The 25,604-nt window shown below is 39.5% G+C and overlaps 1 protein-coding gene across 1 annotated transcript; it reads left to right on the top strand.

The window, feature by feature from the left end:
* The first annotated feature begins 7,568 nt into the window (after nucleotides 1-7,568).
* tfap2d (transcription factor AP-2 delta) lies at nucleotides 7,569-19,528 on the top strand. The gene is made up of 8 exons (XM_023953242.1): nucleotides 7,569-8,317; nucleotides 8,536-9,054; nucleotides 12,866-12,926; nucleotides 16,236-16,401; nucleotides 16,936-17,054; nucleotides 17,130-17,271; nucleotides 17,413-17,526; nucleotides 18,619-19,528. Exons 1-8 carry the CDS (start codon nucleotides 8,279-8,281, stop codon nucleotides 18,830-18,832), a joined length of 1,374 nt encoding a protein of 457 aa, XP_023809010.1. The 5' UTR covers nucleotides 7,569-8,278; the 3' UTR covers nucleotides 18,833-19,528.
* The last annotated feature ends 6,076 nt before the right edge of the window (nucleotides 19,529-25,604 follow it).

Here is a 25,604-nt window from a genome sequence, read left to right as displayed (position 1 = left end):
AGAAACTATGTCCTAGAAAACAGAAAAGTTTTTATTATTTGTCTAAAAACAGCATAACCATAATTAAAGAAACTATGGGAACTCTCTTACAAAAGATGATCGGAGTGGAACTTTAAATGATAACAAATAAACTTCCTTTACAAGCCAGTAAAAGTTTTTTATTCCTAATTTGAAATTATTATTATTATGTGAAATTATTTTTTCTCATGCATGTTTGCACTGAACAGTGAGCGGCTCTCATTTCACTGTATGCGTGTGTGATGTGAATTCTACATGTGTACAGTGACAATAAAGGCATTCTATTCTATTCTATTCTATTATACAGTAATAGAACTTATCTTGACTCTTGTGGGATGCTGGCAAACTAGAAGCTAAGTTGCTCACTGTACCCACAAAGCAACATCCAGACATAGTTGCTAAGTAAAAGCTAAAATATCTGCATCTTTCTTTGATCTGATACTAATATTTAAATCAGCATTTTAATCATTTCGTTTTATCCCGCTGCTCTTGATTTCCATAAACTGAACCGTTCACTCTTTGCTAATGTATTTGTCGTATTTGTTGGTGTAAATGCTACACTTTGTTGCTGAGGATTTTTTCCTCCGACTTTGACCTTTTGTTTTTAATTAAAGCATTTACTTTCCGAAATTGTGTGCTCTGATCAAAAAGTTCCAGCTTTTTTATGTGCTCATGACAAAACATGGCATCATTTTTTTTCTATCTTTACAGAGCAAACATCATTGCACTATTTCAGTTTAACTTGGATCATTTTTTAGCAGAATCTGATTTTAACCAGCTGTATATCACTTTTTAAGCAAAATTTAAATGTATGTTTGCTATGCTTTGAATCTTCAAACTTCTTGGCTTTTTTGCCTTTTAACCATTTATAGTGATTGTCACATTTTACAGTCTTTTAATCTTTTAAAAAATTTTAGGTGGGTTGAGCAGTAAATGTTGGGGGAGTTTAGCACCATCGTGGATCTATTTTCTCAATCACTTCGATTTGTGTTGCATTAAATTTAAAACAGTTTTTTAGCATTTTTCTGTTTTTCCAAAATCTCACACTATTTCAACGTCATTTTATCGTTTATTTTGACATTGTTTAACATTATAAAACCTCGTTTTTTATTCAAAATTCTTTAATTAAGGCAGAATTTTTTTGTTCTTTAACACTATTTTTTTTTTACTCTTGATCAGTTATATTTAGCGTTTTCTGGTTCCCTAATTGTTCTAACAGAATAGTTTAATTAATTTTTTGACTTTTTTCTGCCAAAACCTCAGTTTTTTCATGATATAATTATTTTTTCACAAATAAGGACATTTTTTTAGATTACAGCAAAGTAAAAAGATCTCAGATACAATTAGAGTTTTTGTATTTTTTCAAAATATTGGAAAGAATCTTCCAAAAAGGGGCAAACATTGAGGATATTATGGGTGTTGATGCTGGTTTAGATGATATTTTCACTTAACGAAAGAAACTAAGCATCACATTTTTATTTTTTCATTCAGAAACGGATTTAAAACTGTTTTTATTCCATTTCTCATTATAAAGCCCAGAAATTACACATCTTTAATAAAGACACAAAAATGTGAACAACTGATGGAAAATATTCCTCAACTCTGAGATTATTTCACATTTCTCATCTCCTCAAAGGTGATTTATGTAAAGCAGAAGCTCAACTCGACATCATGAAGATCTGACCATGAAGGAGTCTTCCTCACTAATCCCGCTCAGACTAAAAAACTGATGTTCCTCTTGGTCTTTTGCTTCATCCCTAATTCAATCTACATGGCCCCTCACACATCCACATATTCAAACAGTGAGAGATTATAGAGATTACACAGGAATTACAGGATCAGAGCCATCGAACCTGCGTCGCCCCCCCACGCGTGTACAGACACCAATTGTGAGGTGGTGAGAGTGTGAGGGTGCCCTCTCTTTTCTTGGAGAGCTGCAGGCTAATCCCCCCTCAGGCTGCAGTGCCAGAGCGGCGCCCTCTGCTGGCCGGGACAGTCAAGGCAGCACTGACATCTGCAAAAAAGTATAAACATTTTACAACTTCTCTGTCTATGAATATATGATCCTTATTAATGGAAACTCTAAATGCATTTGTTCCACTTTATTATACTCTTAATTATTTTTATGAAAAGAGTTGATTTTGCTCTGAATTTAGAAGTTAAATTGATTTTTAGAAGAATCTTTATTTTATTATTCATTCATTTTAACTTGAAAATAAAAAATTGGATGATTTGAGTCTAAATTGTTTATCTAAAAATGCTTTCTGCCTCACGAGACACATAAAAAGACTATTAGAGAATTTTTTTTATTTATTTAAACAAAAAAAATATAAAATACTAGATCCAATCCAGAGACAATATATTTTAGACTAAAGTCAATATTTTTATGTGAACCATTGATTTTTTGTGTGTTTTAAAGACAATAAAGCCAGAAATCGAGCAAATCCAGAGGAAGACATGCATGGATGAGATATGCGTGCATTGGACGTGCGTGGATTGGACATGCGTGGAAGGGAAGCTCTTTAGCTCTCGTGTGATCTCCAGAAAGTCCTGAAAAAGAGAAGTTAATGAGCATCGATCTGCGCCGCGCTGATCCAGCAGCTGCTCCGGTTTAACTTTTCTGGATCAATTTTTACAGCTTCAGTTCTGACAGAAATCAATCATTTACATCAAATGTTCGTTTTTGGAAAAGAAAAAAAATTCTGCTCACTTTATTATTGTTCTGAATGACGTCATTTGTTTTTTGATGAAAGTACTAAGACTTTGTGTTTAGACACACCTCCAGCAGGTAACCGCGGGCCGCGGAAGGGTTTGCCTTTTTTTTTTGAGTCACTTCCTTTAGAGAGCTTGTTTTTCTATGGGGGGGTCCGGGGGGGGGCTGCGTTAGAGGGACCACCTGTTCTCTGCCTCACCTCCACTAAATTATTTTTTCTGCAGATCTTCAGGGCTTATGGGGGCGTGGCTGCCCTCCCCCACCCCCCCACCCCCATCCCGCGGCAACTAAATCCTAACAATTAGCAGATTCATATTAGCATATATAACCTGCGCATGGCTTATGTGGGTCAGACAGTTTTTTATATTTTATTATTAATTACTTTTGGCCTTTGTGTCAGACGCTGTTTTGCCTGAAAAACGTAAATAATGGAAGGTGCGCGCGCAGAGGGGACTGTAACGGCCGCGTGCGTCAACCCCAAACAAGTCCAACTGACGTCTGAATGAAAGTTCAACCGATAACAACTTCTGCTCCGACTGTTACATTTTTTTTTAACGGTGTATACTTATTTTTATTTATTTCTGAAAGTGTATATTCGTCAAACGCAGGACTTTTGGTCCAGAACAAAAGGAAGTTCAGAGCCCCCGTAACCATCTGATATAAATATATATATATATATATATAATGAAAATTGTAGATTCCCACTGAAGGCATTAAAACTGTGAATTAACACATGTGGAATTATATACATAACTAAAAAGTGTGAAACAACTGAAAATATGTCATATTGTAGGTTCTTCATAGTAGCCACCTTTTGCTTTGATTACTGCTTTGCTCACTCTTGGATTCTCTTGATGAGCTTCTAGAGGTAGTCACCTGAAATGGTCTTCCAACAGTCTCGAAGGAGTTCCCAGAATGTTTAGCACTTGTTGGCCCTTTTGCCTTCACTCTGTGGTCCAGCTCACCCCAAACCATCTCCATTGGGTTCAGGTCAGGTGACTGTGGAGGCCAGGTCATCTGGAGCAGCCCCCCATTCCTCTCCTTCTTGGTCAAATAGCCCTTACACAGCCTGGAGGTGTGTTTGGGGTCATTGTCCTGTTGAAATATAAATGATGGTCCAACTAAACGCAAACAGAATAGCATGCCACTGTAAGATGCTGTGGTAGCCATGCTGGTTCAGAATGCCTTCAGTTTGGAGTAAATCTCCAACAGTGTCACCAGCAAAGCAGCCCCACACCATCACACCTCCTCCTCCATGCTTCACGGTGGGAACCAGGCATGTAGAGTCCATCCGTTCACCTTTTCTGCGTCGCACAAAGACACGGTGGTTGGAACCAAAAATCTCCAATTTGGACTCATCAGACCAAAGCACAGATTTCCACTGGTCTGATGTCCATTCCTTGTGTTCTTTAGCCCAAACAAGTCTCTTCTGCTTGTTGCCTTTCTTTAGCAGTGGTTTCCAAGCAGATATTCTACCATGAAGGCCTGATTCACACAGTCTCCTTTGAACAGTTGTTGTAGAGATGTGTCTGCTGCTAGAACTCTGTCTGCCATTGACCTGCTCTCTAATCTGAGCTGCTGTTAACCTGTCATTTCTGAGGCTGGTGACTCAGAGGAACTTATCCTCCACAGCAGAGGTGACTCTTGGTCTTCCTTTCCTGGGACGGTCCACATGTGAGCCAGTTTCTTTGTAGCGCTTGATGGTTTTTGTGACACTTGGGGACACTTTCAAAGTTTTCCCAATGTTTTGGACTGACTGACCTTCATTTCTTAAAATAATGATGGTCACTCGTTTTTCTGTACTTAGCTGCTTTTTTCTTGCCATAATCCAAATTCTAACAGTCTATTCAGTAGGACTATCAGCTGTGTATCCACCTGACTTCTCCACAACACAACTGATGGTCCCAATTTATAACTGATGTTGCCCATTTATAAGGGAAGAAATCACACTTATGAAACCTGACAGGGCACACCTGTGAAGTGACAAACATTTCAGGTGACTACCTCTAGAAGCTCATCAAGAGAATCCAAGAGTGTGCAAAGCAGTAATCAAAACAAAAGGTGGCTACTATGAAGAAACTACAATATGACATATTTTCAGTTGTTTCACACTTTTTTTGTTATGTATATAACTCCACATGTGTTAATTCATAGTTTTGATGCAATTAGTGTGTATCTACAATTCATAGTCATGAAAAGAAAGAAAACTCTTTGAATGAGAAGGTGTGTCCAAACTTTAGGTCTGTACTTAAAAGAAAAAAAATAATCAACTCTAAAAAAAATGTTTTTTGTTTTGTTTTTAACAATAACATTAATAATAATTCTAAAGGATAACTATAACTTTATAAAATTCTTGACATAATAAAGTTGGATTAACTGGAAAATAAAATTTTACGGTAAATTTGTGCAACACAACAAAGAATAAAGGTGAAATCTGGGAAGATTCATAATAAAATAATAAATATTACTGCTAAATGTTGAATAATTTCATTATTTTGTTCTATCATATATTAAAATATCTGGCTGGACAAACCTTTTATCCATTTGGTCGCAATTACAGTGACAAGAGTTGTTTTTATTGCATTATACTATTATGGGATTAAAAGAATTATTATTTTCTTTAAACTGTGTTTTATGGTTTTGGTTCAAATTTTTTATTTTTATTTAAATAAAATGATTTTTTTCTTTTTATATACAAAACAGCTGAATATGAAGTTGTGTGTTTTTTACTGCAAAGTCTCACATCTTTTTCCCTGTTGATTGGACGCTTTTTAATAAACTCATTTCTATTTTTTATCTGGAAATCTGCATAACTGCTCCCAGACCTGCAGGTTTCTAAACATGTCCCGTTTTGTGGTCCTTCACATCTTTTCTTCCTCCGGTCAAACCATTTACTTTTTCTCCTGATAACGATTTTAAAGTTTATTTATAGATGCTTTTTAAAAATTGAAAGTAAACTTTTGATGCTGTTTTATTTCATTGCAGATTTGAACAAAAATGTTCTCATAAAACACAATTTTGTGAGTTTTTTTCCTGACTGTTATACGCCAAAATCATGACATTGTAGTTTCTGCTCTGACAGGTTTTCAGAAAGTGAAAAATAAAGATTTATATGAATCTGTAACTAAATTCTGCTCCAATCAGGCACAATGTGGAGCTTTTAAGAGGATTAAGATTTCCAGATGCAGTCATGGATCAGATGACTGCAGGCTATAGAAATGAATGTATAATGGATGACTGGTGGCGATTCCTGCTCTTTTTTTTTAAGGTTAAAGGTTGGCTTTGTGGCAGAGGGAATGCTGGGAATTTAAAAAACGCTCCTCTTGAATTTATATACGTATTTTACTTGTGGAAAATCCCATTTTAAATGTGGACTGTTGGGCCTTGTCATGCAGCAGATGCTCTTTAATCAGAAGATTCATCCTTGACATAAAAAGAACCCAAAAAGTGATCTGTCATAGTAAAGCTTTGGGTTTCAGATGGAGTCAGGCGACCGCGAACGCACCACATCCACGTAAGTCCATGTGCGGAGTTCAAATGCAACGATGTGCTGTCTCTTAAAGCACCCCCCCCCCCCCCCCCAAAAAAAAAAAACAATAAAAGAAACGATAAAAACTATCTTCTCCGCATTCTGGTTAAGCCTGCAGGCAAAACAATTCGTTAATTAGAATGGGTTTTTTTAAGTGGCCTTCATAACGCTTTAACACCCCCCCCCCCCCCCCCCCGACTCCTCTTGGATTGAATAGAAATAAAGAAAAAACTGATCCAAGTGGAAGAAAAATAATCTGAACTCAGACTAATCTGATTGTTATTAATCATTATAATAATAATTTTTGGAGTGATCGGAGACGAGCTGCATGGCGGGACAGGAACAGATGGGGAGGGGGGCCAATTCCTTAATTAAAGAGTCGATGTCGGCGTCGCGGCGTCTGCGCGCTCCCGTCTGCGCCTTAATGAAACCGAGTCGCTTTGGTTGCAGTTACAGCTGAGAGGGGGCGCGCGGGGGTTTTCCAAAAACAATCCTGATTAGGGGTTTATCATTGCTACGAGTTACAGTTATTACCCCCCTCCCCCCATCCCTCCTCCCTCTATCTCTCTGCTGCTCCTTGAATGGCAGGAAACAGAGAGAAGAAGACTCCTCTCCTCCTCCTCTTCTTTCTGCTCCTCCACTCCTCTCCAGAATGAGCTCCTTTTTACTCTCGTCTTTCTTTTCCTTTGGCTTTATTTCTTTATTTTACATCCCGCATTGATTTGTTTTACTCCCCTCCCCTTTTCCCCCTTTTTTTTACAAATTAAATTTCGATATTTAGTTTGAAAGTTTTTGTTTTTTCAGAATAAAAGCATTAGTGGCCTGAGGGCGACTCCCATTCTGTGGGTGCGTGGATTTTTACCATCTTTGCTCCTCCGTTTTTTTTGTTTTTACAATTTTATTTTTATTTTGAAAGTTTTCTGTTTTATCAGATTAAAAGCATAAGTTTGTAAAACATGTGAACAAAAAAAGAAGAAACAAAAAAAAAAACAGAATTTTTTTCCCCTTTAAATCCAGCTGTGAGATCCTCCCCTCGAAGGGCACGTGCAAAGGTGAGTTAGGCAGGTGAAAACAGACTGGAGATATATAATCACAATTATTCAGACCACACGGTTCACTCATAATGCAGAAAGTCTATGAAAAAAAATAAGACCCCCCCCCCCTTAGGAAGAAAAAAAATGTATTTTCACAAGAGAAAAATGAAAACAAAAATTCTCATTTTTTTATCTGTTCTTTGTTTTAAAAACATCTCTTTTAAATATTTTTTTGTTAAAAATGTTTCAATTTATCAAAACTCCCCGAAAACAATAAGAAAAATAAAAAAGCCCGCCTGCAGACTGCGTGGAAGTAAAATCCTCCCACCCCTTTATGTAAAATCTCTCCAAATTCCACCTTTACGCACGCGGAGCAGGAAAACGCGCAAACACGCAGGTTTTTCTGAAAATCAGATGAAATTCAAACTTACAATTGTAATTAAAAAAAGAAAAATAGTGGGGGGTGGGGAAGAAAAACAAAAACAACAACACAAACACCACGCGATCCACCCGTGAATTCACGCATCGGGAGCGAGCAGTGGGGAGAAAAGCGTCAAAAATGTCCAGAAAACGCCGCGCGCAGGACGCTTTGGAAGCAGGCGCCGGGCTCCTTATTAAGCCGCAGATCCAATATTTATTCCGGGTCTCCTGGGGACGTTCCGCTCCGTCTATTGTCCTCCCATTCCGCGCTGCTGCTGATGCTTCATTTTCAAAACTTCCATATTACCAAGGGACCTACGACATCAGCCGAGAAATACCCCTGCAAGTACAAAATCCGCGCGCCAGCCCCGTCCGTGCAGAGGGAGCCAGCTTTCCGCCGCTTCCAAGAGCGCGAGAGGAGGGACTTTGGCTATTTTTACTGGGGTTTTTTTCTGGGGGGGGGACATTTGAAGACTTTTTTATTTTTGCTGTTATTCTCACTCAGCCGGCCTCGCTATATAGGAGAGGAAATAAAAAGGGATTTTTTGGGGGGGAGAAAGCACAATGTCAGCGACCTTCCCTGGACTTGTCCACGACGCAGAGGTAAGATCTATTGTCAGTTTTTAGGTTTTTATTTCTGATTTTTTTTCGGGGGAACATTTGATTAAAATGTAGAAAAAAGCTTGACAAATAAAGAAGATGCGGTTCCTCTAAATCCCCGCGCGCGAGGTCTGCTCCAGGTGATGAAAGGAAGCCGGGGGGGAAAAGTGAGTTTAGTTCGGGAGGTTCGGGAGGCTGACAGGTTCGCCGTTTTCTTGCAGATACGTCACGACGGATCAAACAGCTACCGGCTCATGCAGCTCGGCTGTCTGGAGTCCGTGGCCAACTCCTCGGTCGCTTACTCCTCCTCCTCGCCGCTCACCTACCCAGCGCCGGCGGGAACGGAGTTCGCCTCGCCCTACTTCTCGGCGAACCACCAGTACACGCCGCTGCACCACCAGTCCTTCCACTACGAGTTCCAGCACTCCCACCCTGCCGTGGGCCCTGAGGCCTATGGCCTCAACTCGCTGCACTCGGGCCAGTACTACCAGCAGATCCACCACGGCGAGCCCGCGGACTTCATCAACCTGCACAGCGCGCGCTCGGCCCTCAAGTCCTCGTGCCTGGACGAGCAGCAGCGGCGCGAGCTGGGCTGCCTCGACGCTTACCGGCGCCATGATTTATCGCTGATGACGTCACACGGCTCGCAGGCCTACGGCGTCGGGATGCACCACCCGGACCAGAGGCTGCTGCCCGCCGCCGGCCTCGGCCTCCCTCCGCCCGCGGCGGACGACCTGCAGGTACCGCTGCTCTTTTTCTACGGGGAGCTACGAGGGACAGAAAAAAAAAATCAAGCAAATATACATAAATTTAGTTTTAGTTAAAAAATATAATTTAATCCGATTTTAATCAATGTGGTTATTTCCAAAGTATTATATTTATTAATATTCATTTGTCACTGTTTATATTTGGCTAAATTAGTGGGCAACAATAAAATAAATATTGAAATTAAATTACAATTGACACTAAAAAATACATTGTATAAATTGCTGGATTATGCTATAGTATTAAGTTAAATAAATGTGCATCATTAGTATTTAAAAATAATAAAAAAATGAAATCATTTTGTCTACAAATAAGGTATGTTTTTTTAAACCCTGACAAACCTGTTGTAAATGTATTATTTTTAATGAAGTTAATTCAAATAGACTTATATCCACAAGTATGCTATATTTAGATTTGTATTACAACAAAACCTTGTAATTGTTGTAGAATTGAAATTGTGGCCTAATAATTAGATCAAAAGTTAAACAGAAATTTTAAATACTCTAAATATATTATTATTATTAAAAATATTATTTCCTTTATTCTTTATTTTCTATGTTAATATGTTTTGGTTGGCATTGTTGATTGATCTTCGAGGTAATGTTGATTACATGGTTATTGTTCGTATTTAATGTATGTTACCTATTTGTTAATAAAGTAAAAACAAAAAACTCCTAACAAAATAGTTAGGAAAATAGAGAAGTAGAAGAAAATACAATTCAAAAAAATATATAAATATTGATTTACTCAATAAAATATAATTCTAGTAGTTGGTTTATTAAATAAAATGTGTGTAAACATGTGAAGCATCTGAGGTGCCTCTGTGGGGAGCAGATCTCCTCATCGTGTCCATTTTTAACTAAATTTGCCTAATGCTAGCTCCTCGAAATGGCTCAACTGTGGCCTCTAGTGGCTGCAGGAAAAGGAAAGAGATCAATGGCAATTTGACGGGGAAAAACAACAACTTTGCAGCAAAGTTTCTGATTTAAAGCACAAGTTTAGGGATGAAGACAAAATTCCTCAACAATCCCTTTTTTCAGTGACGCTATAGCCCCTGATGAATGCATGTTGACAAAATAAATACAGAAAAGAATAAATGCAAAACAAGGGGGGGGGGAATAAATATGTTTATGTTTACATGTTGGTATTTAATTGGGTGGCCTTAATATTCATAAACTTTATTCGCTACAAAGTATTTTAAAAATTGAAATCATTGAGCAAACAGCATCACTGAAAGCTCAATTTTCCTGGATTTTGGGATCATTTGGCTCAAACGTGACCAAACAGGCTAAATCCAAACGCAGGGCCCATCTCTGAAAGGTTAATTGACTGGCAGTCTATACCAGCCTTTTGTTAAACCCATCCACAAGTGCACGTGACCCATATTTTTACATAATTCCCTTTCCATGTTAAAAAAAAAAAGAATGGAGTAAATAAAAAAGCTTCACACGGTTCCTGAGCGCGTGTTTGTGCCCGTCCGGCTGTCTGCCGGAGCAGAGAAAAGCCGAAGAAAAGCCGCTGCTTGCTCCTTTTCTCCGGTAAAGAGCGGATTAACGGATCGGGGCTCGGCGCACAATGGCTGGCTCGAGCGCCACAAAGCACCGTAGTTTATCCAATTAGCGACTTAACGTCAATCAACTTTGCATGCTTTTATTCTGTCAAGAGCAAGCTGCTTAAAGACTGTTTAACACTTTGACGCTTTGTATTGAGCTGCGTTAACTGTTTTCCTGGAGCAGATTGAGGAACGTGAACGCGTCCTGGCGCACGACAACTCCTTCTAACATGTAACATAAAACAATCTTTTTTAAATCATTTGGACAAGTAAAATCGAATATATTTATGTATGCATATTTATATAATGTGTGTCTGATTTGAGGTTTTCTTGGAAGAAATAAAATAGTAGAGTTTTGTGGCAAAAGCCCGACATTTAAGCTTTTCGGGGCATAAAAGAGCGCAGGTTTGACCTTTGATTGGGAAATAAGAAAGCAGAGCAGAGCTCGTGAACCTGGGCGGATGGAACAGATGCGGTCTCGTGGAGCCCCGGTCGCGTGTTTGAGCGCGTTAAAGAGATTTCCACGCGCGAACAAAAGCAGCTGCCACACCTTTCTCCTCAGTCGCGGCGCGGATCCACGCAGGACCTCCTCGCTTTGTATATTGATTTTATAATCACTTTAGTTTCGCAGCTGAAGAAAAGGAAGAGAGCAGGAGCTGGTTAAGAAGGAGCTCCAACAAGATCCCTGCTCCCCCCACCTCCATTTGAGTTTAATAGAATCAGGGGATCTCCAGGCCTCTTTGCTGGGGGGGGGGGGGAGAATTAAGTGTGTTTTTTTTTGACTGAATAAAAAGCGCATGTTCTCCTGTCTTGATGACATCTTTGATAGCAGCCTGATCTGCAGCAAATGCTAACAGGTTTCCACACATGCAAGAGCTGCAGTTCTACACGGAAGTGATCCCCCAAACCCCCACCTCTGCAGAAAAGCATGGACTTTATTAAGTTGGATTAATTTCCTTTTTTTCCCCCAATCAAATAGTTAATGCATCTTTTTTATTTAGCTCAATTTTCGTGAACCAGATTTTTTTAACAGCCTTTGGACACAGTCTGGATATGAAATTAGAGAATGAATAAAAAAAAACATTATTTGTTTCTTTACATTCATCAATTGACTGTTTTTAATACTGTGGACTTGTGTAAAATTCTGGCACATTTTTTTTACATGCTATCAGATCCAAAACTATAGATTCGTCTTCCATACAAGCTCACTGTGAAAGTAAACTTTTATAAAGAATATATGAATAAACATTCATGAAAACAATCTCTAAAGGTTTTCAGGTTATACTTTTATTTCTATTTTTAATGTTTGAAACTACAAATGCCCAAAGAATAGTCATTAAAAGATATTGTGATTAAAATTTACAGTTAAGATTCAATAATATCTAAAAAAAAAAAAAATGTACACACAATGTAAAATTTCAAATTTCAGTGTTGGATTTTCATCAGATTTTTTCTTCTATCAAAATTTTAATGTAAAAACACAATAATTTATCAATAAATAAAATTTAAAGCTAAATGGAATGATTTAGATGTATTTCCTGTGATTCTATTGTATTTTTTCCCATTTTTGGAAATATGACAAAACCTTTTGTTTACTGCTAAATCTTGAAATTCCCCTTATATTTATATTTCATTATAGGCTGTAAAACTTTGAACTCTATTATAACTTTAAAATTCAGTGTTTCAGTATTTTTATTGAATCATAACAACGTATATCCATATTCAATCAATATATCATGAAAGCTTTATAAATTCACATATTTTTAGAGGGGTTGTTGTGGGAGTTCTAATAAAGTGTTCAGGAAGGTTTATTTAAATAAAAAGAAACGTGTTTATTTTCTCTCTTTATTTGTACCCAGACCTGCTAAATACTATCTGAAGGTTTCACTATAAAATTGTAATGTGTCATTTCTTGTGTTTTTCTTAGCATGAAAAATGTTTTTTTGTAAAAATAAATAAATAAATAACAAGAATAAAAATAATCGCTAATATGGAATTTACCCAGAATACATTGCTAATTGCAGCCTATCTTTTTATTATCGGCACTATAGTCAACTATGAAGACTTTTCGGGTGTTTCGTTGTAAACGGTTTCTTAAGGGTTATCACGTTTGGGATTAGCTCTTTAATAACGGAATTAGCGGCTCCGTTGCGGCTGCGCAGGGCTGAGCGGCACGTGAGGCCCCGCAGCTAGCCTAACCCCCGGCTCCTCCTAATGAGCGCGTGTCTCCGCAGGGCTCCGTGGAGGCGCAGTGCGGGCTCGTGCTGAACGGCCAAGGGGGCGTCATCAGGAGAGGTAAGAGCCCCCTCTTTACTCTTTCATATCCTGTCTCTCCCGCTGTCTGCGGCGGCACCGGAGGCCGACACGACAAGACAGCGAGCAGACAGACAAACACGCTCCTCTCTTGTCTGCTGTCAGCGCGCGGCGGCAGCGCAACCCGCCGCGCGCGCACCTGACTGTCACTCAGCGCTCGCGCCTTACAATTAAAATGTCAACAAAGTCACGGCGTTCGTGTAGAAATATCGCCACTATCTTAACCTGACTTGGCGGGCAGAGAAGCTCCGTGTTTGACAGCACACGTAAATATGCCGGTTTGTATTTCTGTTTTTTGATGAGCATTGAGGACTTTCTTTAAAAAAAATTGTCTAAAAGTGCATTAATTATATCCAAACATCTTTTTCAAAAAGCAAACAAACAAAATATAAAGTATTTCTGTAGTAGTCATTCGGATCGCCCATTTCCTTGTATGCTAATTTGGTGGGCGGGGCTATTCTGATTGTAGGGAAGTGATTGGTTGCATCTTGTTTTGCCCTATAAGACTTATACCAATTGTTTGTTTTTCTTTTTAAACGTTTTTCTCTTAAGTTGATAAGTGTAATTTTTAGCAGCTCATTAATACAAAAACCTAGTTTAATTTTTTTAATGAATTGCTTTTGCTAAATCTTAGGATTCAGATGTGCAATAGCCCTGCCTACTCAATTCATGCAAATAATTAAAATAATTTGTTAGGAAAATGCAGACATGTATCTGATCAATTTTTTTATGCATTCATATCACAGTTTTTACCTTTTTAAACAGTTTGCCTGATTTTAAAGCTGGTCACGTTCCACTAGGGGGCAGTGTTGTCACATTAAGGTGTTAACATTAAGTAAAATGTGTTTTTTTAAAATCTCTTTTTAGTTAACCTGTGCAGAACATAACATTATAGATTTAGACTTTATGTGGCAACACCCACCCAATTAACGCACTTTAACGCATCTACTGTACCTGTTCCGCCATTTATGTAATTAGAGAAATCTAACATTCTGTCGTCTGTTACTCTTAAACTGTTTACGCAATTGACGTTATTCTAGCAGATTCTGCAGTTCTTTTTCACCGATATGCAACACTTTAGTAAGGAGTTTACGCATCCACACGGATCGGCTGATTCTGCTGTTTACATCTGCAAAATGTTTCAGTGCAAAGGATGAAAAGCCAGCTGATCTACTCGAAACTGTGGAGGAGTCGCCATAGGTCAAAGAGCACGTGTTCTTTAGGTGTTGCCAGCGACATGTCTGGTGGTAAAGGGTCATTTAGGCAATAACTGTTGATGTTTCGGCCCAAGTCACTTCCTGTCTTCCATACATAATGGGATGTTTAAACTGTAAAAGTTTGAATGTGATCACATTAGTGCTCCTGTTTAGTTCAGCTGTGCATTTATTGATGGTATCCAGCCCAATGGCGCACATCTGAAACGCCTAATCAGTGTCCGCGTGAGCGCAGGTGCACTTTCGCGCATCAAAGCCGTCTCCTTCCGCCCTGGACTGTGCAGAGCTGCGTCTCCGCTTGAATGTTTTATCAGCTCTGCTGGGGTGTCGGGGCTTTTCTCTCGGATTGACGCGGGAATCCCTCCGCCATCACTTTCGGTTAACGGCGCGCCGCATTTGGCCCTGAGCTCAGCCGCTGCAACCATCACAACCAATAATCTTTGCTTTACCTCGCGCTCCCGTATCGATAGCTTCTCTCGCCTCGGGCGGACGCTTTGATATGGAAATGAGGAGCGGGGGATTCAGCCGAGATCATATTAATGTTGTTCTTTCTGACTGGCGCCATGAATATTCACGTAACCCCCTTTTTTTCTCAAAAGAAATCCACTCAAGAATTGCGCTTTTATGAGGATTCGTCTGTGTTTTTAATCATTTTCCACCCCACTGCGCATGCTCGCTCGCTGTCTCCTTTTCCCCCTTAAATATAGTAGGCGTAAACATTTTTTGTTAAAATAGAAAGAGTTTGGCTCTCGTCCCCTTTTCTTTAATTTCCGTGGTAAACTCGTAAAAGGCGCGTGTGATCCGGCTCGCGCCGCCGCCCGAGGCTACTCTCCCGTTACTTAAATACCGTTATCGCCTCTGGGCCCGCGCGCTCCGCTCACTGACTGCAGACCGGCAGCAGCTCTTTTCGGATCGCCCTCGGCAACATAAAATACAAACTACTTTGAATCAAAACATTTTTTAGGAGGGAATTAATATGACGTGAACTCACGCGCGCGCGCCCTGACAGACAGTTTTGACCGGTTCGAGTCCGGCAGGCCTCAGTTCAGCTGCTGAACCCGGAAGGCGAAGAAGATCACAAATAAGTCGTTTTTTTCGATCATTTGCAAATATGTAAGCTACATTACGGCATACATATTGATTAAAGCAAAGAATAATATCGATTTCAACCCTTTTATTCGCGTAAAAGTAACTTTTTTTTAATTAAACACACGAAAATAATAATTTTCTGCATCTTTTTTTTGCTCTTCTAGGAAAAAATCAACCAAAAATTAGAACCAAAAGATTTATTTATGGTCAAAAAGAAACTTCATTAAACCCCTTTAGTACCAATTTCAGGTGGTGTCTACTATTAATTATGAACTGAATAATGGATAAAGAACCATCTGACTGAAACAAAAAGCTTTTCTTCCGAATATTTGCTGTTATTTAATGACATTTTCTACACGGAAAAATCTTCCAAAGCTGCTTTATGAGAATTTCCAAATCAGACCATCTCCAGTATGTATCTGTTTTGAAAAAAACAAAAACATTTTTTTTATTTGCTTTTTTCTGTTCATTTTCTCATCAGCAAAAAACAATGTACACCTTTACAAATCACAACCCAGGAGTTCTTCTTTCTAAGCAACAGATGCCAAATGCTGCTGATGTCACAAATAAAACTACATTTTTTTACACATTTTATCATTGGTATGAAACCACAAAGTCTTTCAAATGCCACTAAATGTCAGAGTTTAAAAAATATATAAATTTCAGTTTTATTAAAAGTTTTTTTCTTTTCAGACAATAATTATTTCTTTTTTTCCAATTCAGTTGGGTCTGAAGGTGGTGATTTTAGATCTTAACAGTGAATATTTCCATTTTTCGCTCACTTTTTTTCAGCTTTTACAACTATCTTATGTATTTTTTCTCTGTTTACATTTTTAAAATGAACTTATGTCATTTCTACGCACATCCAGCTCTCTGCAGGTGTTTTTCATCCATCTTGCATAACTTAAAGCTGCTCAGCCCTCACATTGTTCTGCAGCAAATGGAGTCATGTCTCGGTGGACTTTGTCCACTCTTCCTGTGTCCTCAGGGGGGACGTGCGTAGTCAACCCCACAGACCTGTTCTGCTCTGTGCCAGGCCGCCTCTCCCTGCTCAGCTCCACCTCAAAGTACAAAGTCACCATCGCCGAGGTGAAGAGACGACTGTCGCCGCCAGAGTGCCTCAACGCCTCCCTACTGGGGGGCATCCTGCGCAGGTAAGACGGAGCGAGCCTCCAGAAGAAGCTGCTTCGCCAGCTTCCGAGCTCATCTGCTTCACAGAATCGCAGACGGTTGCTAGTCTGACTCTTAGATTTCCTCTCATAAATCATGGATCCACTGCGACCGCTGGCAGAAGCGGCTCGGAAAAAAAGCAGGAATCAGACAGGAAAAGTTGGGAAAAGGATGCATCTGGCTGCTGAGCCTCACAAAGAGGTCGGTGGGCGAGAGAGGTCGTTGCTCACGCCGCCATGTCCTGGGAGCCAGAGGGAGGCGAGAGCAGGCCAGAGCAGGGGGGATCAGAGGAACGGAGGAAAGCAAGGGTTGCCAGCTCTGGATTATTGATGAGGCAGAGAGAAAGAGCAGGAGGGGGTGGGGGGTGGGGGAGAATATGGTTAGAGACCCCCCCCCCCCACTCTTTTTCAACCAGACTCAAAATGGAAGAATTGAAACTGCTCGTGGACACATTAAAGATGCAAAAACCAGGATTGTTTTCACAGAAAGACTAAACTCTCCTTCTGTCCGCCCTGCAGAGCCAAGTCCAAGAATGGCGGCAGGTGTCTTCGTGAAAAACTGGACCGCTTAGGCCTCAACCTGCCGGCAGGACGACGGAAAGCGGCCAACGTCACGCTCCTCACCTCCCTGGTGGAAGGTGGGTCTCTTTCTTTATCGCAGAAGGATATGGAACCTGCCTCACGCCTCTAATGAGCCCCCGTTTGCTGCTCAGGTGAGGCGCTCCACCTGGCGAGGGACTTCGGCTACACCTGCGAGACAGAGTTTCCCAGCAAGGCGGTGGGGGAACATTTGGCGAGGCAGCACAGCGAGCCCAAAGAGACGAGCGCGCGCAAGAAAATGGTGCTGGCAACAAAGTGAGGAGACGCAAAGTTCTGCAGAAGTTTTTGGTTTTGCATGAGAGCGAGGACGGGAGTGTGGAGTTGGCTCTGTTTTCCTCTGTGGAGACAGATGGCAACTCCCCCCCCCCCATTCCAACTCCCCCTTCTGTTTAACAGGCAAATCTGTAAGGAGTTCCAGGACTTGCTGAGCCAAGACCGCTCTCCTCTGGGCTCCTCTAGACCCACCCCCATCCTGGACCTGGACATCCAGAGACACCTCACTCACTTCAGGTGACACGCCGTACAATCACATCACTGTTTTTCAGTTTCATGCCGCTTTGGCATACATGACAGGGGAAGTGACCTCATTTAATGAATCCTTTAATGCCTAGCCTAAATTACAAAAGCGGGTTTATACAAATACAAACCCAGTGTGTTAGAAGATCCAGAACCCTCTGTTGCAACAGCCAAATCTGTCCAATACTATCTGTCTGCACAAAAGATGAATCATTTAATTACATTCATTACTAATTATTTTAAGCATATTTTTAGTGTTATTTACAAAGTTTTATTCTATTACATTCTGTTCTCATTTGCAGAAATGTATTATAAACGGCCTCAGGTTTAAGATCAATTTGCAGGTTTTACAGTTAAAATGGGATTTTAAGGTTACTCTTCTAAATTTCTACCAAATCAATGGATGTGGGAACCATTGACTGTATATAAGAACTGGACTGAAACAGGAAGTACCCGCTGGCTCCAAGAAGCCAGAATCCCATAGACTTCTATAGAGAAATGAACAGCCGTCACTCTATTTGTCAGAACAACCGTTCTTGCTCTGATGCCTTTTTTTTAACACCTTGTTGGTAATCCTCATTTTTGCATAATATTTTTTCCTTTAGTGCAAGTTATTGAAGCTATAAACTGACCCACCAATCAGATGTCTCAATAAAACTAAGTGATCTAGTGTTGATTGGTTGAAATGTTTCACTGACAGATTTCATTTCAGTGATAGGGGTGTGGTCTTCCAATAAGCTCACTCCTGATTGGCAGGAGTGGTTGCCATAGAAACGTTAACTCAGACCAACTTGCACCAATCACTGCTTACTGACGTCGTCTGGCTCCAACGTGGCGGCATCCGTATTGGGAAAAAAAAAACGGAACTGAATATTGAAAAACTGAATCGACTTTGTTTGGTTGGAGCTGGAAGTGACCTATTTTCTCTGGATGACATCGCTCAGTCCAGTTCTGTTATACAATCGATGATGAAAACACTCGGTTGATCAACTTTGGCTTCATTTCACAACAAGAAACCAAAAATGTGAAGATGCCAAAAGTATATGGAATATTTGTGTTAATGATCGTCTGCCCCCCCCCGTACAGCCTGATCACCCACGGCTTTGGCACACCGGCGGTCTGCGCCGCCCTCAGCACCTTCCAGACGGTCCTGAGCGAGATGCTCAACTACCTGGACAAGAACTCGAACGGGAAAACCGCCAACGACCAGCAGATCAGCAACAGTTCGGAAAAGTCACAGCAGCTGCGGAAAACGGCCGAGTCGCAGAGCAAAGACGGGAAATCGGAAAAGACTGAGTAGCCCCGCCCTCCGAAACCCCCCTGCCCCAGGCCCCTCACGGAAACCCCCGCCCGGCTGGTCCCCGTGCCTTGGAGCGCCGCATTTAGGAATGTGAGCGTGTGTGCGAGCATCCTTCCATCTGATGACGAAGGTCTTTGGCTGTCCTCTAACTCACGTCGACGTGCTACGGTGGCCCTGAGGGTCAAATCACAGCAGCAAATCACTCAATGCAAAAACTTATTAAAGATCACAATTTAAAAATTAAAAAAGCCAAACAAATAATACAAAAACATCACATTTTGGAAATCTAAACAAAATCGAGACCAAAATTCCCAAAAAACTAATCAAGTTCTGGAAAAAAAAGAAATAAATGACAAAAAAATGACACAAAAAAAGGAAACATTTCAGAAAAAGATTTTGCAGACATTGAAATGAAATGTTAAAAAACAAAAAAAAATATTAAACCAAAAAAGGTATGATGGAATTATGGGAAGTTACTGATGAGATATTTGTTTTCATTTTCAACGGGAAGTTACTTGGGAATATCTTCATTTCTAAAGTTCAGTGACTGATCAACTCTTTACCACAGTTCATCAACGTTCTTCTGCTTTTCCTCTTCTTCAAAACTCAAATGTCATCATCCAATCAGTGATGTCCCTTTCCTACCTTTTTCAGTTCTTTTATTTTTTTCCTTTTTCTAGAAATGTGTTTTGTTTATTCGGATTGTATTTTGTCTTTTAGAATTGTCTTATTTTTTTGTCTATTTTGTTTTTTTGGAATTACATTTTGGTTTCTGGAATTTAGTTTTGATTTCTAAAATCTGTTGTCATTCTTTTTAATTCTTTGTTTAGCCTTTTTAATTGTTGTTTAATATGTTTCGGCATTAAGTGATTCGTTGATGTGATTTGACCTTCTGGGCCACCGTACCATGCAACATTTGGATGTTTCCAATCACCCTGACCCCTCCAGACAGGGGGGGGACAAACCACAAACTGACTTCTGAGTCATTTTTCTATTAAACAACAAGCAAACAAAAACAAGCTGGCATATTTCTACCTTTTTTATGATTTTTTTGTTTCCATCCTGAATGAAAAGGAAAATGTTTTTTTTGGTCGTTGAGAGAAAATGGAGACAAATGGGTCCAACGCAGCCATTTTTGTAAAAGGTAACATTATGGTTACACCCCCCCTCCCTGTGCATGTCTATCTTTGTACACCCTCGCCCCCCCAGATTGCGAAACCGACTCATGAACATTTGTAAAGATATATATAAATATTTAAATTACTTTTCTTGTAGGCTTTCGACTATATATATGTTAAATCCTTCTAAAATTCTGGTGTTCAATAAAGACGGTTGTGTTTATTCCTGGCTCCGTGGCATACCACACACACATGCACACACACGTTCACGCTCCATATGTGAACATACACATGTGTGTGTATATATATATATATATATATGAGGAGAGACAAAAGACGGAGAGCGGATCAAAGCCGGTGAGAGGGAATTATCCACATTATGAAAAGCCAGAGTTCCCCTCTCATGTTTGGAGGGGAAGTTCAAACGCCTCCTTTGTGTTCAGGAGTCTGTGTGCAGTTCGAGCGACTTCTGTCAGCTTCTCTGTTTGTTTACATTTAAAAAAACAACCCCAAAAAAAAGAAGAACCCTAATGATAAAACAGAGAGAGGAGCAGCTGCCTGCCGGCGCCTCCATCAGGACTCCACGGGTTCTGTTGACTCTTTAATATTCCAGTCGTTTCTGAAAGGAGGTCACATCCAGCGCGCGACACAAACATGCATAATCAGACAGGATGCATTTACAGTGACGCCTGCACCGGTTTGTCACCCCGGATCAGTGCAAACGCTGCCCTCAGGTGGGTCGGTAATGGTGGTAAAGACAGATGTAAAGGAAGGAAGTGACACAGGTGCAGGATACCAGAATATTCCCAGTCTTGCTGGGATTGTTTGCTCTGCTGTCACACACATCCTCTGTGCAGCGTCTCCCCCAGGAGGGGGTTAACCAGTTTTTGAAGTGAAGCTTTTCTGCAGAGCAGCAAGACTGCTTACTACAGAGAAAATAAATAGCCCACATCCTGAAGAGTTTCAGGTTTGCAATTCTTTTTGCACTAAAAGCTGAACCAGGTGGAGGTCAAGTGACGGTTTTCTTGCATTTATGCTTGTATTGCTAAATATGAACATGACTCAACACTAGATGGCAGTATAAACTCGTGTTAGCCTTAGCTAAAGAAAATAAACTAACGGCTTAAGTAACGCGTTTCAGTTGTCTAAATCATTTTGAAATAAGCCGTCAGGCAGCAGGAATCTCCATGTTGCCTCAGCATCTTTTGAGTCATTTGTCGTCTACGGCCAACGATGTCACACAGCCTAACATAATAAGGCCTGATATTTCACACATTTGTGGTACGAACACCTCATTTGGCTTAGGATCCCCTCTTTCAGAAAAGCGTGTTAGCTTTTACGCCAAAAAATCTAAAATGGTGGCGGCCACGTGTAAAGATGGCGGCCGTCCACACAATTGTTACAAAAATGCTCAATGTCTATTTGCTCCAGTCTCAACAATATGGACTGTTTATGCACAAACTGCAGTCTTTAAACTTGAGGGGTACATTCACAATACTATTATAGTACAGTACCTGTGTATTATAAATATATATCTTCTAATATCTGGTATTTTCTTGTGGATCCCATGCTTTTCTGAAAAATTTGGCCCAATTATTTTAATCCAATATAAAGCAAGGCTTTGATTTAAATTAGAAATGCTGACTGATACTGCAGGAACAATCTTTACCAATACAGTCAACACATTCCATATGCCGACATGCCGACATAAATTAGCATTTCTTAAACGTATTTTTTGTATTTAAGATCGGATGAAAATATCGTGTCTTGTGCTTGTAAACACAGTCATATAATTAGCCTCTAGCATTAACGTTAGATTGCACACTCGATGAAAACTTATTTTATCTTATTTAAAATACACTTATGTTTAGTTGTGCATGCAACCATAACAGAAAAAGAATAGCTATAGACAGTGTACTTGTAGCGTAGGAACTATACTACCAGAATACTTCATTAGACTAAATTGAACCAATGTGTATAAAAATTAAGCTTCAAGTATCCTGCCTCTGTTTTAGTATAGACTGAGAATGCTTGTAGTACATTTTAAAAAACAACTTTTGCTAAAGGTTATGTTAATCCAGTCTGGTATAATTTTTATCTTTTCCAATTGCTATGTTAAGAAAACAATTTAAAGTCAAAGTGTTCCCAGTGGTCTTTTAATGATGATGATGCTGTCTTTAGTCAAAATAAAAAAAAACTGAGACCTTTTCTAGGACGTAGTTACGAGAGTCTTAGGGCCACCCAAAAAAAAAGTAAAATTGCTTTATTTTGACTTTATTCTCGACATTTCGACTTTTTTTCCCTTTAAGTGAGGAACTAAAACAAAATTATCCTCCAGAATTTTTCTCTCACCGTGGCCCTAAAACTCTGTCGTCCATAGTTTCTGCAGAATTTATTAGAAATTCCCCTCTGAGTTGTCGGCGGGACTGTTACTGCGGAGTGAGCCTGCCCCATTTCCCATCATCCATCTGTTTACACTCTCTCCCGCTAGCTTACAGCCCCTCAAACCCTCAAGCTAACATCAGCAGTGCAACAAAAACGGTGAGCAATACTGGAGCTATTCCGTCGGACAGTTTAGCAGATTCCAGCTCAGACAGGGAAAACAAAGATGTTCATGGATCTAATAGTCTGCAGGTGGATTCATCAGAATGGAGAGGAGCAGGAAGACTGTGTGCCACCCATGTGACATCTTTTCATCTGCTCCTGATTCACAACAATTTGAAAAAAGAAATACCTTAGAAATGCAATTTTAATCTTAATTTTCTGTGTATTTGTCCTCCTTCATCAGAAAAATGCCATGTTAAAAGCACCAAAAGCACTATTTTCTTAAAAACCCTTCTAATTTCTGGCATTTGGAAAAGTGGCCCTTTGTACGTTTGTTTTCCAGAAACCCAGTCTGATTTATCAAAAGTGTATGCATGAGCGAAGATTTAACAGATAGACGTGTATGAAGGAAAGCAGCCCTCTTAATTGGCTCTTTGATGGTTTCTGCATCTCACAGGAGAGCACAAGCACCGACAAATCAGCACAAACAGAATCTGTGCTGTGCATGCACACAAACAGAGAGCGCTGCCGCTTCTCTGGTCATGCTCGCATGATAAACATTCATTTGATGCAGCAGCACCCAAACCCAGGGCCAAAAAAGAAGAATTGGATCAATACATTTGATTGTGAATGGACAAACTGACATAAATAGATGAAATCCTTGACAACAGTAGAGCCTAATGTGATGGATGAGGGGTGCATTATGCACAGATTATCGAGCGCATAACGGTGCGCTGCCGAGTTATCAGTCTTTATGGATCAGGGAAAATTTTCTCATGATACTTTAGATTTGGAAAACACACTCAAATTTACTTCTTCAATCCAGAAATGCATGCATGAATACTGATGAACCTGTGCAGGTGAATTAGGCAGTCTGACGTCTCAGTGGGACTATAACTCCCGCTGACTGAGCCCCACAGTCACGGATACCAGCCTCTGCCAACTTCTAAGCCCCCATCTCTCCACTCTTTCCTCCTCTGAAGCGAGAAACCCCATGACACTCCTCCTCCTCCAACTCATCTTCCCTGCGTCTCTCCTTTAAAACCTCCTCCTCTTCAGCCCTGATCCCAGAAACACTCAAGGCCTTTTCTCCTCTGAAACATCCCAACAGTTGCTGTCACACTTTTGTCATTTCATACAGAGTATTAATAACATCCTGAAATCTGTGCAAATCTACAATTTATAAAATGAAACACCGAAAATTTCTAAATTAACGGCTGCAATTCACACTATTATAGGAGGAAGTTTCTGCAACTCAATTAAAGAGCTGGAGAAGATTAAGCTAAAATTCATTGGAAATGTCCAAAAGTTTTAGAATAATGTTATGGGTCATTTTTTAATACTGTAAGGTCTTTTTCTGAGACAATTTCAGCAGAAAAACAATCTAGTTCTGTCCTTAAATGGGGTTCGAGTGCGACCTAGTGGTCAAAGATGGAACTGCAGCTTAAAGTTGAGAATTCGAAAAAAAAATATATTTTAGATGACTAAGAGAATTGATATGAAACTAGCAATTGAAGTGTTTTCTTTCAGGACAACAATATACGCATTCAGGCTAAGAATAGAAACGTATAGAACTTAATTGAGCCCACAAAGGAGAATTTACCTAGTTACCAGAGCTCTGTTGAAATTAGCAGAGAACATGTTGTGTTTTTAAATTGCAATAAAATAAGCTTGTGAGTTTATTTTAAATTCTGTTTTCACACTATTAATTGTGTTGTGAAACTTAAACTCATTGCTATTTAAATCCTAGCTGACAAATGTACCATCAAAATATATCATATTTAGATGAAAGGTGATATGATGTAATTGTGATGACTGAAATAAAACAGGGATTTTTGGTAGAAGCACACAAACCACAGCTGGAGAACTATATATTTTTTATATATATATATATATATATATATATATATATATATATATATATATATATATATATATATATATATATATATATATATATATATATATATATATATATATATATATATATATATATATATATATATATATATATATTACAACTTTGCTCCACAAAAACAACAATTTGAGGCATTTTGCTTTAAAAAATACAGAAAGAGTCATGGATTTTAGACCTTGAGGACTGTGTGCTTCAGGAAAACAAAAACTACTTTACTACTTAAAAGCAGCTAAAAGCTACTGGACCTGATCTACAACAGCTGGAAAGAACAAAATAAAAGTTCTACTTCGATCATCCTTTAAACTATTTAAATTTCAAAAAATTATAAAAAATTAAAAATTATACTTTAAATTTCCTTAGGGATTATTAAAGAGCTACTCTATTCTATTTTAGTTCACGTTTTTAACAGTTTTTAAGACATAGTTTCTGCAGGGCGGCAGGACCTCATTAGTAAGTCCCTCTGAGTCCTGCCTCCCTTTCGGTTGCCCATGTTTACACTCTCTTCTGCTACCTTACAGCCCCTCAAATCCCCAACCTAACATCAGCGGCGAGCAGTGTTGGAGCTATCCAGTCGTGCAGTTTTGATGGGGATTCCAGCTCAGACGAGGAAAACAAAGACTTGCACAGGTGCAGGTACTTTTTGAGGGCAGCCTGATCTAGGCAGATTCACACATGTGCCACATTCCTTCCATTTCTTGATGATTGCTTTCACTGAACTCCTGGGGATGTTCAATGCCTTGGAAATGACTTGTACCTTTTAACAACCATTGCTTGGAGTGTTCCTCCGTCTTCATGGTGAAGTTGTAGCCAGGAGGACCGCTCCACCAGTATCTGGACCCTTCATAGACTGGTGTTTCATAACTCAGTCACTTAGGACACACCCACACCCCTCAGTTTTCAGTTTTCATTATTGGGACTAATTGGATGGACTTCTATTGAATTAGACCATTACATTTAAAAGGGGTGAATACTTATGCAAACAATTATATTTCATTTCACATTTTTGTTTCACTTATATTTTTTTTCTAGTAAATTTTTGTTTGAGGAGAGACTAATTTTAACTGTAATTTAGTTTAGTAATTTAAGACCAAATGAATTTTTTTTAAAAAAAGCTCAAAGGAGCTACAGATGTTTTTGCGATTGCGTGCTATACTGGACCTGAAATACATTTAAAAAATGGTCTAAAATCATA

Source organism: Oryzias latipes, chromosome 24 (assembly GCF_002234675.1).
Source record: "Oryzias latipes chromosome 24, ASM223467v1".
Taxonomy (NCBI): Eukaryota; Metazoa; Chordata; class Actinopteri; order Beloniformes; family Adrianichthyidae; genus Oryzias; species Oryzias latipes.
Note: the sequence above shows the minus strand (reverse complement) of the source record. Positions and strands in the feature narration are given on the sequence as shown.